At 34.7% G+C, this 14,268-nt stretch overlaps 1 protein-coding gene across 1 annotated transcript in view; it reads right to left on the bottom strand.

Moving 5' to 3' along the window:
* SEMA3C (semaphorin 3C) overlaps positions 1–14,268 on the bottom strand; it is a 174,666-nt gene that overhangs the window by 76,894 nt on the left and 83,504 nt on the right. Inside the window, exons 2-4 of the mRNA XM_047097367.1 lie at positions 13,271–13,431; positions 12,098–12,160; positions 2,552–2,671 (exon numbers count right to left, since the gene is read on the bottom strand). Of these exons, the coding sequence (XP_046953323.1) occupies positions 2,552–2,671; positions 12,098–12,160; positions 13,271–13,431 (344 nt within the window). The remainder of the gene's footprint in view (positions 1–2,551; positions 2,672–12,097; positions 12,161–13,270; positions 13,432–14,268) is intronic.

A 14,268-nucleotide genomic window follows, 5' to 3' on the forward strand; every position in this document is an offset into this window, starting at 1 on the left:
TTCTAGGAAAGCTCTGAATCAGTCTCACAGAATAATGGGAGACTCATAGGATATAATGAAAGTGTGTGATGTTCCAAATGTGGAGTAGGCTCAGAAAATGCTCTCTGAGAAAAAAATGAATGACTATTTGACAGATAGATAGAAGGTGGTCGATAGTATCTAAGAAATGAAACTGAATAAGTAATGATTATGTGACCCTAATTTGGTTCACTGTCAAACTGGTTGTAAATACAGGAAAAATACCATATCTCAGTATCAGCACATGGTGTTACTAGTCAGTACTATCTCTGGTCATTATAAAATGCAATGATAGTGATGCATAAGAAGGAAAATTCTCTCAAAATACAACCTCTCTGTATCATGTCTTCATTTTACACTAGGGGATCTTTTATCCTAAACTAAAGAAAATAAATACAGGAGATGTTTGATAAACTACATAGTCTATATTTCTGTTACTGTTTACATACTATAGATACATAAAAATGATGTTATGGTAAAACCCTTTGACTTGAACTGACTGCATACAAAGCTTAAAATTCATAACTCTTTTCATACTTAAATTGGCACTTAAGATGTTCACATATTATTTTAAGAGATTAATTAATGGAAATGCTTCCCCTTTGAAATATATCTTTTGAAGTGAGACTAAAGTAGTTCATATATTTAGTAAAGTGATTAAATTTTATTCCATGCTGGTTTTCCAAAGGAGATTATTTTTTGGACCGACTTTCCAATTAAGCCTTGAAGTGCATAGTGGGCAATTTGTACATGGGAAAATGATTTTATTTGAAATCTGTGCTCTGAAAACTGCTATGCTATTGTTGGCGAGTACAGTGAGTGCACAGCCTTCAGTGGCGTGTCTGACAGATGGCAGACGTCTGGGGCAGTAGTTTATTTAATCAATTGATCACAGGCATGTGGTTCTAATGACAAGTTCAATGTAGCCAACGTACTTTTCCAAGAGGCATAGTTCTACTTTTCTTTAAGAATTGTAATATTTCGTATCATCTTGAACCACTTGGAAATGCCTCATTTGGGGGTCAACTTGTAACCACTCAGTTATGTTTAAATGACTTTTTATTTACCAAAAGATATGTATGTATAAATTACATGTCCGAAAAAAATTTAATAATAAAGTAATATAAAGAGAATCATTATTCAATTATATTTGTACTAAAGTAGATTAATCTTTGTTAAGGGAGAATAAACTTAATAAGATATAGCAGTAGCAACATTTAATTTTTTTAACAGTTCTAATCTCTAAAATTGAATTAATATATAAGAACTGGACATTCTAGATTTAAGTTGCATAATGGAAACAAAGCAAGATAACTTGAAATGATTAAGTTTTTTAAATGCTTACATTTGTTAAAACAACATGTTTGACTAAAAGAAGAAGGAAAAACTCTTTGGTCTAATGCATACTTTTCTTAAGTCAATAATTTTAAACTGGGACAAACACGGTTTTAAATCTCATAGGTGAAGTTCAACCAGCTTGTATTTATCTATACATTAGGTATACATTTAGTGTTTAGCAAATGTTTTTGTTCAAAGAACCCCAAGTCATTTTAACTAATGTAGGAAAAAGGATAGAAAAGCCTAGTATAGACTAATGTTTGTCTAAAATCAAAGTGTGGGGGCGCCTGGGTGGCGCAGTCGGTTAAGCGTCCGACTTCAGCCAGGTCACGATCTCGCGGTCCGTGAGTTCGAGCCCCGCATCGGGCTCTGGGCTGATGGCTCAGAGCCCGGAGCCTGTTTCCGATTCTGTGTCTCCCTCTCTCTCTGCCCCTCCCCCGTTCATGCTCTGTCTCTCTCTGTCCCAAAAATAAATAAACGTTGAAAAAAAAAATTTAAAATCAAAGTGTGACCTATTAATTATAGAAACTTCTTTTCAGCAAAGGCACCTGGCATCCTGCTTTATATATCTCTTACAGGTATCTCATAAAAGTTTACCAAGTTTGAAAGTTAAATAAAAAATTACTTAAAATAGGTTTAAGAAAGTGAGTTTACACTACAATATTTCTATAATTTGGAATAAGCATTTTTGATACCTTCCTTTCTAAATAATTATAAAATTACATCACTTTTATTTCCTCTGTCTCTTGCAGATTTTTTATTCAGAAGTTATATAAAACAGCTACACTCTAAGTAACTTGGGGGACAGTAACCAAATGGAATATATTTAGACTTAAAAGGGCTTGAAGGTTTTTAATGGCTATTGATGATAATTCCAAGTTTTCACTCTCAAATACAGTTTTAAGAAATCTTTACGGGGCGCCTGGGTGGCGCAGTCGGTTAAGCGTCCGACTTCAGCCAGGTCACGCTCTCGCGGTCCGGGAGTTCGAGCCCCGCGTCGGGCTCTGGGCTGATGGCTCAGAGCCTGGAGCCTGTTTCCGATTCTGTGTCTCCCTCTCTCTCTGCCCCTCCCCCGTTCATGCTCTGTCTCTCTCTGTCCCAAAAATAAATAAACGTTGAAAAAAAAAATTAAAAAAAAAAAAAGAAATCTTTGAAACTCACACCATAACTAAAAACGAAAAACTTTTATACTTACCTCTGATCTTCTCCCTCTATTCAAATAAGTACACACTGGGCTGAAAGCCCCACTGCCACAAACGTACAAGTGAGTGCGGTTGAAAGCTTGAATTACACGGACGAAGTTCCCACAGCCATGCTAAAAGAGTAGGCGAATAAGCAGTTAGTAATAAAGGACTTTGATTGCTATTTCTAAGTAGTCCTGTCATACTTTGCTATATATTTTCCTTTCTGCTCTAACTTTTTTGTTGTTGTTAGGAGATAACAAGAGAACAACATGGTTTATTTTATTGGTTTACTTCAGCAAGAAGGTAGTTCAACTTAATGAGTAAAATGGCATATCTGTCTCATATTTCATTATTTTATATACTGTGTAAGTTTTTATGTTCTGAAACTTTATGAGCTTACTCTTTACCTGAAAAAATTGAGAAATTGAAAAGTACACCAAATTGTTTCCTCAAATTTCCATCAATATGTTATACACACACACACACACATATTATAAACATGTTTTTAATGAAATTGCGCTTATACAAGGTCCATATCATCGTGAGTACACAATGGCAAACATTATTAGCTTTTAGAGGTGGTGAATGAAACAAGCCATAAACAAAATGCCAGCACCGTGATGCGATTATTATCTCTCTGCCCTTCATCCCCTAAAATACCTTCTTCCCTAGTCTTCTTTCTCACCTGCTCCTACTCCAACCATTGGAAATGTTGTCATTGATTCACTCAATGAAATGCAAAATAATTATTGTAATTATAAGTTGACTATGACTTTGCACAAGTATATAAACACAGTCTGCACCAAAGGCAGATCCCTGTGACTGAAGTAATCATTGCATGTCTATATTGCTATGTTCACTAGACTTTGCTGACTACAAATTAATCAAGCCTGAAACTGAATTTTGTTTTCTTTGCATTTTTTTCACAAAGAACATCATTAAAAATGTTATAGATTATAAAATTTTTTTATAAATATATTAAAAGTTAACACTGGTTTTCCCATGGGTGGTCAGACAACATATATTTCTTTTTTCTCTTCCAGGTACCATATTATTAATTTTTTATAATGCACATCTATTATTTGAAAAGTAAAAAAAAACAATTCTGTTAAAGTAGAAGTTAAAGATTTTAGAAGTTAAATTTACAGTCAATATTATTTTACATTTTCTCAAAATTTTCTCCTTTTATATAAGTACTTGCCAGCCATTATATATGCTTAATTTTTATGTAGTAATTTTATACATATGTTTCTATTATGGATTTTATTATGAAATAATCAATCATTAACTCAGCTGCCAAAGAAATTAATTCTGACAGACCAGACTATACACCTATTTTTATTTTAAGACATTAAGAATTTTTGTTAAATAGATAGTATCACTGTATCTTGACACCTGTTTATAGAGGTACTTGGAAATTGACTATGTAACTGCAGATGATAATGTGTTTCTCTGTAGAAAAAGAATAGATGAAGTATGGTGTGTATATAACATGTCTACATTAGGGATATCAGTGAGCAATGAGCCTTGTGTTTACTTTTTTCACATCCAAGTTTAGTTATTCTAGGATTCTGTATATACTATTTTCCCATAAGACATGAATCCAATTCAATTCTATTAATAACAGATTATATGTCCTCTTGAGTTTTGTAGACAGTTTACTATCATGAATGATTGGTATTGATAAAAAAGAAGGATGACACTAATATGTTTTATATTTCAAGTACAGATTATACTTGTTTCGTGTATATTTCTATATACATTTTATACTTACTTATTATAGCCAATATCTGTTGATAATTTATTATGTTCTAGACATTGGAATGATCATTTTATATATCTAACCTGTTTTTACTTCCCAGGACGTTTGATTTTTACCTTTATAGCTCATATTTATTGAGAGTACTTTATGCCACTTGGGCATTTAACATTCATTAAATTTGTACAAGTCCTTTTAGAAAAATGAAGCTTAGAGCTTTTTTAACTTGCTTAATGCCATTGATCTAGAAACAGGTAAAACAGATTTTCAAACACAAATATGTCTAACATTAAATCTTGTACTTTTGGGGGTGCCTGGGTGGCTCAGTCAGTTAAGCATCCAACTTCAGCTCAGGTCATGATCTTGTGGCTCATGAGTTCGAGCCCCGTGTTGGGCTCTGTGCTGACAGCTCGGAGCCTGGAGCCTGCTTTGGATTCTGTGTCTCCCTCTCTCTGTGCCCCTCCCCCACTTGAACTCCATCTCTCTCTCTCTCTCACTCTCTCTCTCTCTCTCTCTCAAAAGTAAATAAAAAATTTAAATATTTAGAAGAATCTTTAAAAAAATCTTGAACTTTTAATCACTTTGTATTTTGTCTTTGGGTGAGGAATCCACACTTGGTAGAGTGGAGTTTTTACAAGTTATTGATATTTACAGAGCTCTTAAGCCTTTGATATTAATTGTTTTTTAATCCTCAAAGCAATGTTCCAATTAAAGTATTAGTTCCATTTTATTGATAAGGAAATTGAGTCCCAAAAAGGTTAAATGAAGTGCTCTAAGTTTTATTAAGTGGCTGAGCTGTGTCTTGAACCATGGCTAGCCTCCAACATCCAGCTTTTCTAAATAAAGGGGTTGAGGGACGCCTGGGTGGCTCAGTCGGTTGAGTGTCCGACTTTGGCTCAGGTCATGATCTCACAGTTCGTGAGTTTGAGCCCTGCATCAGGCTCTGTGCTGACAGCTCAGAGCCTGGAGACTGCTTCAGATTCTGTGACTCCCTCTCTCTCTCTCTCTCTGCTCCTTCCCTGCTCACACGCTGTCTCTCTCTCAAAAATAAATAAAGATTAAAAAAAAAAGAAAAGAAAAGAAAAGAAAGGGGTTGAGGGGTGCTTGGGTGGCTCAGTCGGTTAAGCATCTGGCTCTTGATTTCAGTTCAGGTCATGATCTCATGGTTCACGAGATAGAGCCCCATGTCAGGCTCTGCACTGACAGCAGGGAGCCTGCCTGGGATTCTCTGTCTCTCTCTCTGCCCCACCCCTGCTTGTGCTCTCTCTTTCTCTCTCTCTCTCTCTCAAAATAAATAAATAAATATGAAAAAAAATTAAAGAAAGGGGTTGATTAACCATGAGACAGATTTTCAGACTACCTGATGATGCTCAGTGTGCCCCACCAACGTTCCCCAGAGAGATAAACACAAAGGAAAAAAAAAAAAAGCAAGTTAATTACTGAAAATCATTTTCTAGTTACTTTCCATTTCCATAGTTTCTGTCCACGTTATTTCTGATTTAGACCATAGCAACCATATCATTCTTATCCAGCAAATACTTACTGAACTCATTCTATAATTTGCATATCGTGTCAACGACACTGAAATGAATAGATTCATCCTTTCAGACGAAGGAAGCCATGATACATCAGGCTTAGTAGATACTATAGCAGAGTTACACTTTTTAAAAATGTGCTATAGGAGGAAAGAATCCGAGAGAATGAGTAATGCTGACCTGGATGTAAAGGGTTTGAGAAGGGAGTGTCATTTTGGCTGGAACTTGAACAATAAGCAGAGATTTTGATAGGCCAAAGCATAAGGAAAGAGCATTCCAAAAGAAAGTAGAGCATAAACAAAATAATGGAGGCATGACAGAGCAGGATTTACTTTGAAAGTGGTGCCTAGAGGGGATAGTGAATTACTGTGTGATGAAACCAGAGAGGCAATTTGAGTTGGCCTGTCATCATGCCACAGTCTTCAGATGGGAAGTAGACAGTGGATTCAAGTGTATAAAGTTCAGAGCTAACTGACCTAGGTCAAACTTCAGCTTTACCTTTCAGTGGCTGTTTGAACTTGAGACATTTACTTAGCTTCTCTGTGTTTCAGTCTTTTTATCTGTAAATAGTGATGATTACATTTGTTGTCAGCAATAAACTAATAGGCTCGTGGAATAGTGTCTGGCACATAATAAATATGCACAGTGTCAGATATTGGACTCTTTCATATGTATTTTTTATTTCAGTGGTTAGGACAAATCCGGTGAAGTGGACAGGGCATTTGTCCTGCACGGAGCTTAGTATAGGTTCTGATCGTAGCAAACATCTATGAAAGGTTTAGAGAATGAGCCTTCAGTGCAGTTCAATACCGTGGATGCTTTTTTAAAAAATTCCTTTTCAAAACTATTTCCTGGTACAATGCTGTATGAAGTATAACGGTGTTAACATTATGTAGAACATAATACCATTTTATTTATATACCTATATATTTCAAACAATAAAATGCTGAAAAAGTATACCCCAAATCTTTTAAAAATGTTTATTTATTTTTGAGAGAGAGAGAGAGAGAGAGAGAGAGAGAGAGCATAAGCACACACATGAGTCTGGGAGGGGCAGAGGGACAGGGAGACAGAATCCCAAGTAGGCTCCTAGGCTGTCAACGCAGAGCCCCACAAGGGGCTTGATCTCCTAGATTGTGAGATCATGACCTGAGCTGAAATCAAGAGTTAACCACTTAACCGACCATGCAACTCAGGCACCCCTACACCCAATTTTTAAGTTGTTACATTTTGATAGCGGAATTTTTAAATTTATGTACTAGTAATATACCACTTACTATGCTCTATATACTATTCTAAGCTATCTTCAAATATTAACTCATTAAACATCATAATAACTCATAGGTACTGTAAGAATGCCCATTATGCAGACAAGAAAACTGAGGCACAGTGAGGTTAAGTCTACAGGGTCAAAGAGATAAGAAGAGATGGTTTTCTGTTGCTGTTTACATGCTTCTCTAGGCCTTCAAACATTTCTGCATTGAACATATATTTGTTACGATATTTTTAGCATAAATGTTTTTGAAAACGTATCCTGGAACACAGACGTGGACTTTAAAAATATTGACTCTTTATGGCCCATACTATGCAATGGAGGAAAAAAAATCCCTCTTATTCTTTTCTTCTTGGCCTACACTTCTTTGGTCTAGACAATAAATCAAGATATATGATAAATGTATTTCTTTAAAAATTTTTAATGTTTATTTATTTTTGAGAGAGACAGAGACAGACCGTGAGTGGGGGAGGGGGGCAGAGAGAGGGAGACACAGAGCTCGAAGCAGGCTCCAGGCTCTGAGCTGTCAGCACAGAGACCGACGTGGGGTTCAAACCCATGAACTGTGAGATCATGACCTGAACTGAAGTCGGCACTTAGCTAACTGAGCCACCCAAGTGCCCTGATAAATATATTTCTAAAGAAAATAGATTTTCCAGTAGTTCGGGATCCTTTGGTCACATAAATATGGAAACTGACACTCTACAATTAATAAAAAAAGTTGGACATTGTGTGCATGTAACTCACATATGTCTAAATATATGTAATCCTGCTTAAATTTTCAACAATCTCTTACAGTATTTACTTAGTGCATTCATTATGCCCTATCTCATTGGATATGTCTGACAGCACGTGCTACTGTTTAAGCTCAATTTATTTAGAGTATGAATAAATTATTAACATTTAGAAATAAATGAAGCATGTAGGAGTGAATACATATAGGCCCAGAGGGAAATGGGAGGCAGGTTATAGTCTTTTAGCTAGGCAGAAAATTAGTTCTATTCCCACTAGGACAATGTATTTTCTTTACAAACCTTAGTTTATTATAATATTATGATATTTTATTTCTGGGATCAAACTTTAGCTTCTCTTGAATTATTGTCTAATAATTGTTATTTTTTCTAGCTTTAATTAAAATTTGGTATGTTAAAAAATCTAAAGGAATAAGTGATACTTGATTCCATGGTGTATATTTTCTTTCAGTTGCTAAAGCAGTATGGCTTTTAATTGTCAACTAGTTTAAGTTTTGCCTAGTAGATGATTACTATAATATTTAAAATAAAAATATTTTAATTTAACCAAAATGAACTTCTAAAATAAGTGCATAATGAATTTATTACAAACATTATTAACTGAAGGGCACAAATACACTCATCATCCACCATGTCCTACCTCTAACTCCCGACAATCACTTAAAACAAATTCCCAGGCTTGCTTGTTTCTATCTCCACTTTTTCAGATCTTGTTTAAATTTTATTAAGTGTCTAGATAAAGATCTGAGCACAGAGAATAATGACACTACACAGTATTTCCAATCAGTGAGTGGAGGGTTATAGTTAAAAATGCAGTGAAATATATGACAGAGTATTTCAGGCAGACACACAATAACAGCTAGCCCAGTCCTGGGTGGGCAGAGAAGACTTCCCAGAGAAGTGACATCTGCACTGTCACTTGAGAGGAGGAACAGATGATTTCCAGGCTAAAAAGATGGGAAGATAATTGAACAAGGAGACAGTCACATGTGATTTGTGCCAAAGGCGGAAAGAGGAAAAGGGTATAACTTATTTGAATTTCAGTATCACTAAAATAAAATAAAGAGAAAGGTTAACATAGACCCAACACAGTTGCCATCAAGTCTATCGAATCTTCCCCAAATATCCCAACTTTAGTGTGTTTTTTCTTTGTATTTTGTGTGTATACTTAGCATTTAGCAAACTCTTCCTGGTGAAATGGCATGCTTTATCAGATAAGAGTTCAGGATCCAGAGCCAAAATGTGCCTGAGCCAGGCAGTGGCCTCCTTCCCACTTGCTAGCAGGGCAGGTTTGGTAAGTTCCTCACTCTCTTAGTGACGTCTCTTGATCTTAAAAATGTGAACGGTGACAATAATGTCCATCTTGTAGCATTGTTGTGAGGATTAAAAGAAAGCCTTAGAACAGTGCCTGGCTCACTCTATTAAATGTTGGCTACTATTATTTGATAGTTATTGCATATATGTTTCATCATCTCTAGTATATTGTAAACACACCTAAAGGTAGATGCTCTACTTTGGTTTCTTCACAATGGCTAACTGATTTCTACAAAATAAAATATTCAATTCCTCTGTTTTTAAATAAAATATTATTAGGTATTTATTGTAACAGAATTAATATTAATTCTTAAATATTTAGTTTTATTAAAGAATGTAATAAAAATGTCATGCTCCAGAACTGTAAAGACTGATTTAGCATCACTTTTCTACCACTGGTCTTTTTTTTGTGGCCTGATTAAAAGACACTTCTCTATAAGTATTTCACATGTATGAAATGAGTTAGATTCTCTTCTCTTGCAAAGACAAAACATGTATTTGATAGAGTTAGGCTGATTATTTCTCAGGACCCAACAATGTTGGCTGTACTGGAAGAGAATTCTTCACCAGTTACTTCTGTTGTGTATACTACTTTGCAGTATAGCAGAATTTAAAGATATCCATGAACGATATTACAACATGAGTAAACTATGGGAAAATGTAAGCATGTATTGAAGATTTCATCTAATGACTCTTAATTATAAGAAAGCAAATGACAGAGCATTTTTATTTTGCCAAAGGGAGAAAGACATCAAATGATTTGGCTGAGATTCTTCACAAAAGCAACAGCAATCTTTGGAAAGAGAATGTGCAATGGTATCTAAATCCAACATATCCTGTCTTTGACAGTTCGTATGAATGGGAAATGAAAATCTTTTTGAACAAAGAGGACAATTAAATTCAGTAATTACAGCCACAGGATATTACTGTGGCAAAGGGCAAGACATGATAGAATCCATAAGAATGGCTAAAAACTTTATTTTAGGGAGATTAAAATGTTAGAGAATAAAAAAATATTTAAATTCATGCATAATTATAGAAATAATAGCTTCATGAGACAAAAAAAAAAAAAAAAAAAGACTTCTCCACAACATTATACTTCACTCTACTACTGGTTCCCTAGAAGACAAGTATACACATTTCTCTGGATTTTTTCCTGTAGACTATGGCCCAGCAGATCTCGTGGGTAACAAATATGCCTGTGCAACTCCTTCAGCCCATTTTTAAATTTCCCTTAAAAGATCAGTTATAAAACTGAAAAAGCAAGACCCAGGGCTAAGTCACTCCTAGTGAGTTCTCTCAACAACACCCTCCAGTGAGACCCAGAGATACTACATGTCAGAGTCTTCCATGACTCTGTCCCGCACCAGGCGTTTTCCGAACCTCATACCTGGACTGTTGAGAGTCAGCAAAGATAAAATTTTAATTCCCATGCTTCCTTTTTCCACAAGAATTATTTTTTTCCTTGAGCCACAATGATGAATCTCTGAAACCCTCACTCTCAAGGCTCAGTGCATAGACTGAGCCGCTGAAATCAGCATTTCTTATCTCTACACTTACAATAAGTGCTTAGTCAACATTTTTCACACTAGCTCAAGGTCATATTTCTTTCTTTCTAAATTTTTTTAATGTTTATTTATTCTTTGAGAGAGAGAGAGAGAGAGAGAGAGACAGCATGAGCAGGGGAGGGGCAGAGAGAGAGGGAGACACAGAATCTGAAGCAGGCTTCAGGCTCCGTCTGAGCTGTCAGCACAGAGCCCAACATGGGGCTTGAACTCACAGACCGTGAGTGAGATCATGACCTGAGCCAAAGTCAGTCACTCAACCAACTGAGCCACCTAGGCACCCCTCAAGGTCATATTTCTTTAGACCTCAGATTTCATTGTGTGTATGTGTGTGTACAAGTACTAGTTTTTCTATCCAACTGCCATATTTAAATTGCATACCTGCATAAGCACATATTTCTATGCTCATTTGATTAACGTTGACTTCTCCAATATGATAATAAAGTTGAGAAGAGTCAGATTGTGCCTATTGTGGCACAAATTATGTCTGTAGCAATTAATACTATGCCAGACACATAATAGGGGCTCAATCAATATTGGTTGAATGAATGAGTGAAAGAGTGAATAAATGCATAAAAAACTTCTCTACCAAATTACTTGTGAAAGAGTGGGTAATTCTGATATATGGTTCCATTATGATATTTTCTGTGATTTGAGACAAGAAGATAAGATGACATACATGTTTCTTTATAAAATTAAATAACATATACATTATAGATCTGCTCCATGTATTTATAATATTCAAGAATCAGTTAATATGTCAGTTTCAGCAGATTGTTTGTAGAAATCCACACAGATTTATTTCTTAACTCTTTACATGGAATTCCACTTAAAGGTATACAATTTGTACAAATGTTGCATACTGAACATTTAATTGATGTTCATATCTGCCTTGGTTTTTGTTTCTGTGGTTATTTTTAACTAACAAAGATACCACTAATCATTGGTGATTTACGCCTCTGGAATGTGCCGGCTCACCAGTACCCTTTTGCCAAGATCTTTCTTTGGAAAAGCCCACATGGTATCTGGGAGCTTCTCCAGACACTTGCATTATCATTATTTCAGCGGCCTGCTGAGAATTCTGCAGGTTGGATCCACTGGAACAGAGGTTATTGCTGAAATCCATCATGAAAAGTGTCAGAATGCAATAATGGAAGCAATGCAAAAAATTTTTACCCGGTCAGGAATTCCTAAGTTACAGTGTTTAAGAGTTCCAACTTCTTTACATTTACATTTTTTGCCATGCGTCCAGCAGAAGATTTAAAACACCAACACCCTTTGTCTTACTCTTGGCTGCACTCAAGGTACATGGATTCAAAGACCAAATATTTAAGTTTTGGGTTTTTTTTAGGCACTCACTGTGGGATCTTTGCCAGCCATTTTGCACTCTTCGACTTTGATTGTAGATGCTGGCCAGAAAACCTGCTCAGAAAGGAAAATAAAGGTTGCATAATCTCACTTGTATATATGACAGTCATCATTTACTTTATCCTAACACATTTCTTTTAGGCATTTCTATATTTATATTTCAAGATCTTTCTTCCAGTTTATGAACTCAAATTCCTAAAGATTTTATGACTCCCACCAATTTTCCTTTAACAAATGCCTTTCAATAGTATATGCCCATTTCCTAATGATATATATTAAAATAAGGTCACTAATGTATACAATAAAAGGTGTATTTCCTTCCTTCTATAGTACACTTTTCTCAACTGTTTATATCACAATGAATTTACACTTATATTGCTATTTTGGTTTAATATTGTTATTGGTAAACCACACAGCCACAGCAGTAGATTTACTTAAAACAGGTCTCTAGGTACTTCAATAGCTAAAATAACTTGGACTGCATCCAAGAGATTCCCTCTCTAAAATACTCTGCTAGTGTTCTCAGTAACCGTACCTTTGGGTCAAGTCTCTGATGGTGATGATTATTGTTTGGTTTTGTTTTGTTTTGAATTTCCAGCTCATTGACCCTTGTTAAAATAATAAATACGGAAATCTTGTTGTGACAAATTTTTAAATAATTATTTTTTATTTTTTTTACTCCAATAAAGATAAATTTATTTCCTTATTGTGAAATAGAATGATAAATATAGGTCACACTTGTTCAAAGAACAGTGTCCTTAATAACTATATTCCTTTTAATTCCTTTAAGCCTTGTTGGATTACATACAGATGACAAGGTAGATCTTCCTTTAGTCTGATCATTTTGTCAGGCTATACTGCATGTTTCTCTCTCTCCACACACATGCACACACACACACACACACACACACACACACAAATACACACAGGAAGTATTTCTTCATTTAGCTTCAGTTTTTAGAGTGTTAAAATCTATGAAGCTAGACAGACACAACTGACTTGATTATATTTTCAGTCCATGAAATAAGCACTAACATCCAATTATTTATTGACATGTGGCCAGTATTTTCTATAGTCCTAATGAAATACACAATTTTTTCATTGTATGTGAAATTTTTAAATAAAACAAAGTCAACATGGCCCTAATGAAAATAATTAACTTACACTCAAAGGTTCTTGACTTATATTGTTAATATTCAAGGAAAGAATGTGATCTTTGCTGCCCACATATATCCGGTCCTGATCTTCATCCATTAATAATATCCTGTAGTCTAAAGGATGGTGGGACAGGCTGAAGTGTTCAGAGGTCTTGGTTTCTCGAAGCTCTGAAATATTGAACAGCACAGTGAAAATAGAGTATCCTGGTTCTACGATTCTATTATTTTAATGAAAATTATTTTATATAAATATTTACTAAGAAAGTTAAGATCTATTTTCCTCCCTACAATAATATATTAATTTTAAAATAGAATTGTGTTAGTGGATATTTTTATTTTTTGCCTCTTTGCTGAAGTAAAACATAAATAAAGCAATAAATGCAATGCTAAATTTTATGGTAATACTATTTTATTGCAAAATTATTCACATTTTGCAAGAATCCCAACTCAGTTTTATTACTGGCTATCATCAACTCAAAAGTAAAAGAGAACAAACAAAAAAATATAGTAAGTGAGCAGACTGAGCAAAAAACCAAAAAACAAAAACAAAAGCATTGATAATGCTTACTCAACATAATTCTAACTAGTTTGATATTTTTTTCTATCAATTAATGTGAAAACAAGCCATACCTCATTCAGAAGGCAATGCTGTTTAAATGAGAGTATGCCTATGCCTATATCAAAAAGAAAATTACAAATATTCAGATGATCTGAATTTTTAGATTTTTTACCTCAGTGATCACTGACTCTTTCATGCTCATTTAACTTCTTTTACATTATGGGTAAAATATGTGCCTGTATAGCTGAACTTTGAAGACTATGGATGTACCATGAAAACTTAAAAATCAATAGTCATTATAGCAGAATCAATTTTCTTCCAGTCAAAATGCTTCTTTGTACAATTTAAGACTTTCCCATTCATTTTTTTCAGTTTTAAATTGTTGATAAATTTGAACCATCCAAACGATTCAGGATTGATTTTTTCTTGGGATTATGATCATAAGA

This window comes from Lynx rufus, unplaced genomic scaffold (genome assembly GCF_022079265.1).
Source record: "Lynx rufus isolate CCGP_SWC_20201006 ecotype Redwood Valley unplaced genomic scaffold, mLynRuf1.p SCAF_4, whole genome shotgun sequence".
Classification (NCBI taxonomy): domain Eukaryota; kingdom Metazoa; phylum Chordata; class Mammalia; order Carnivora; family Felidae; genus Lynx; species Lynx rufus.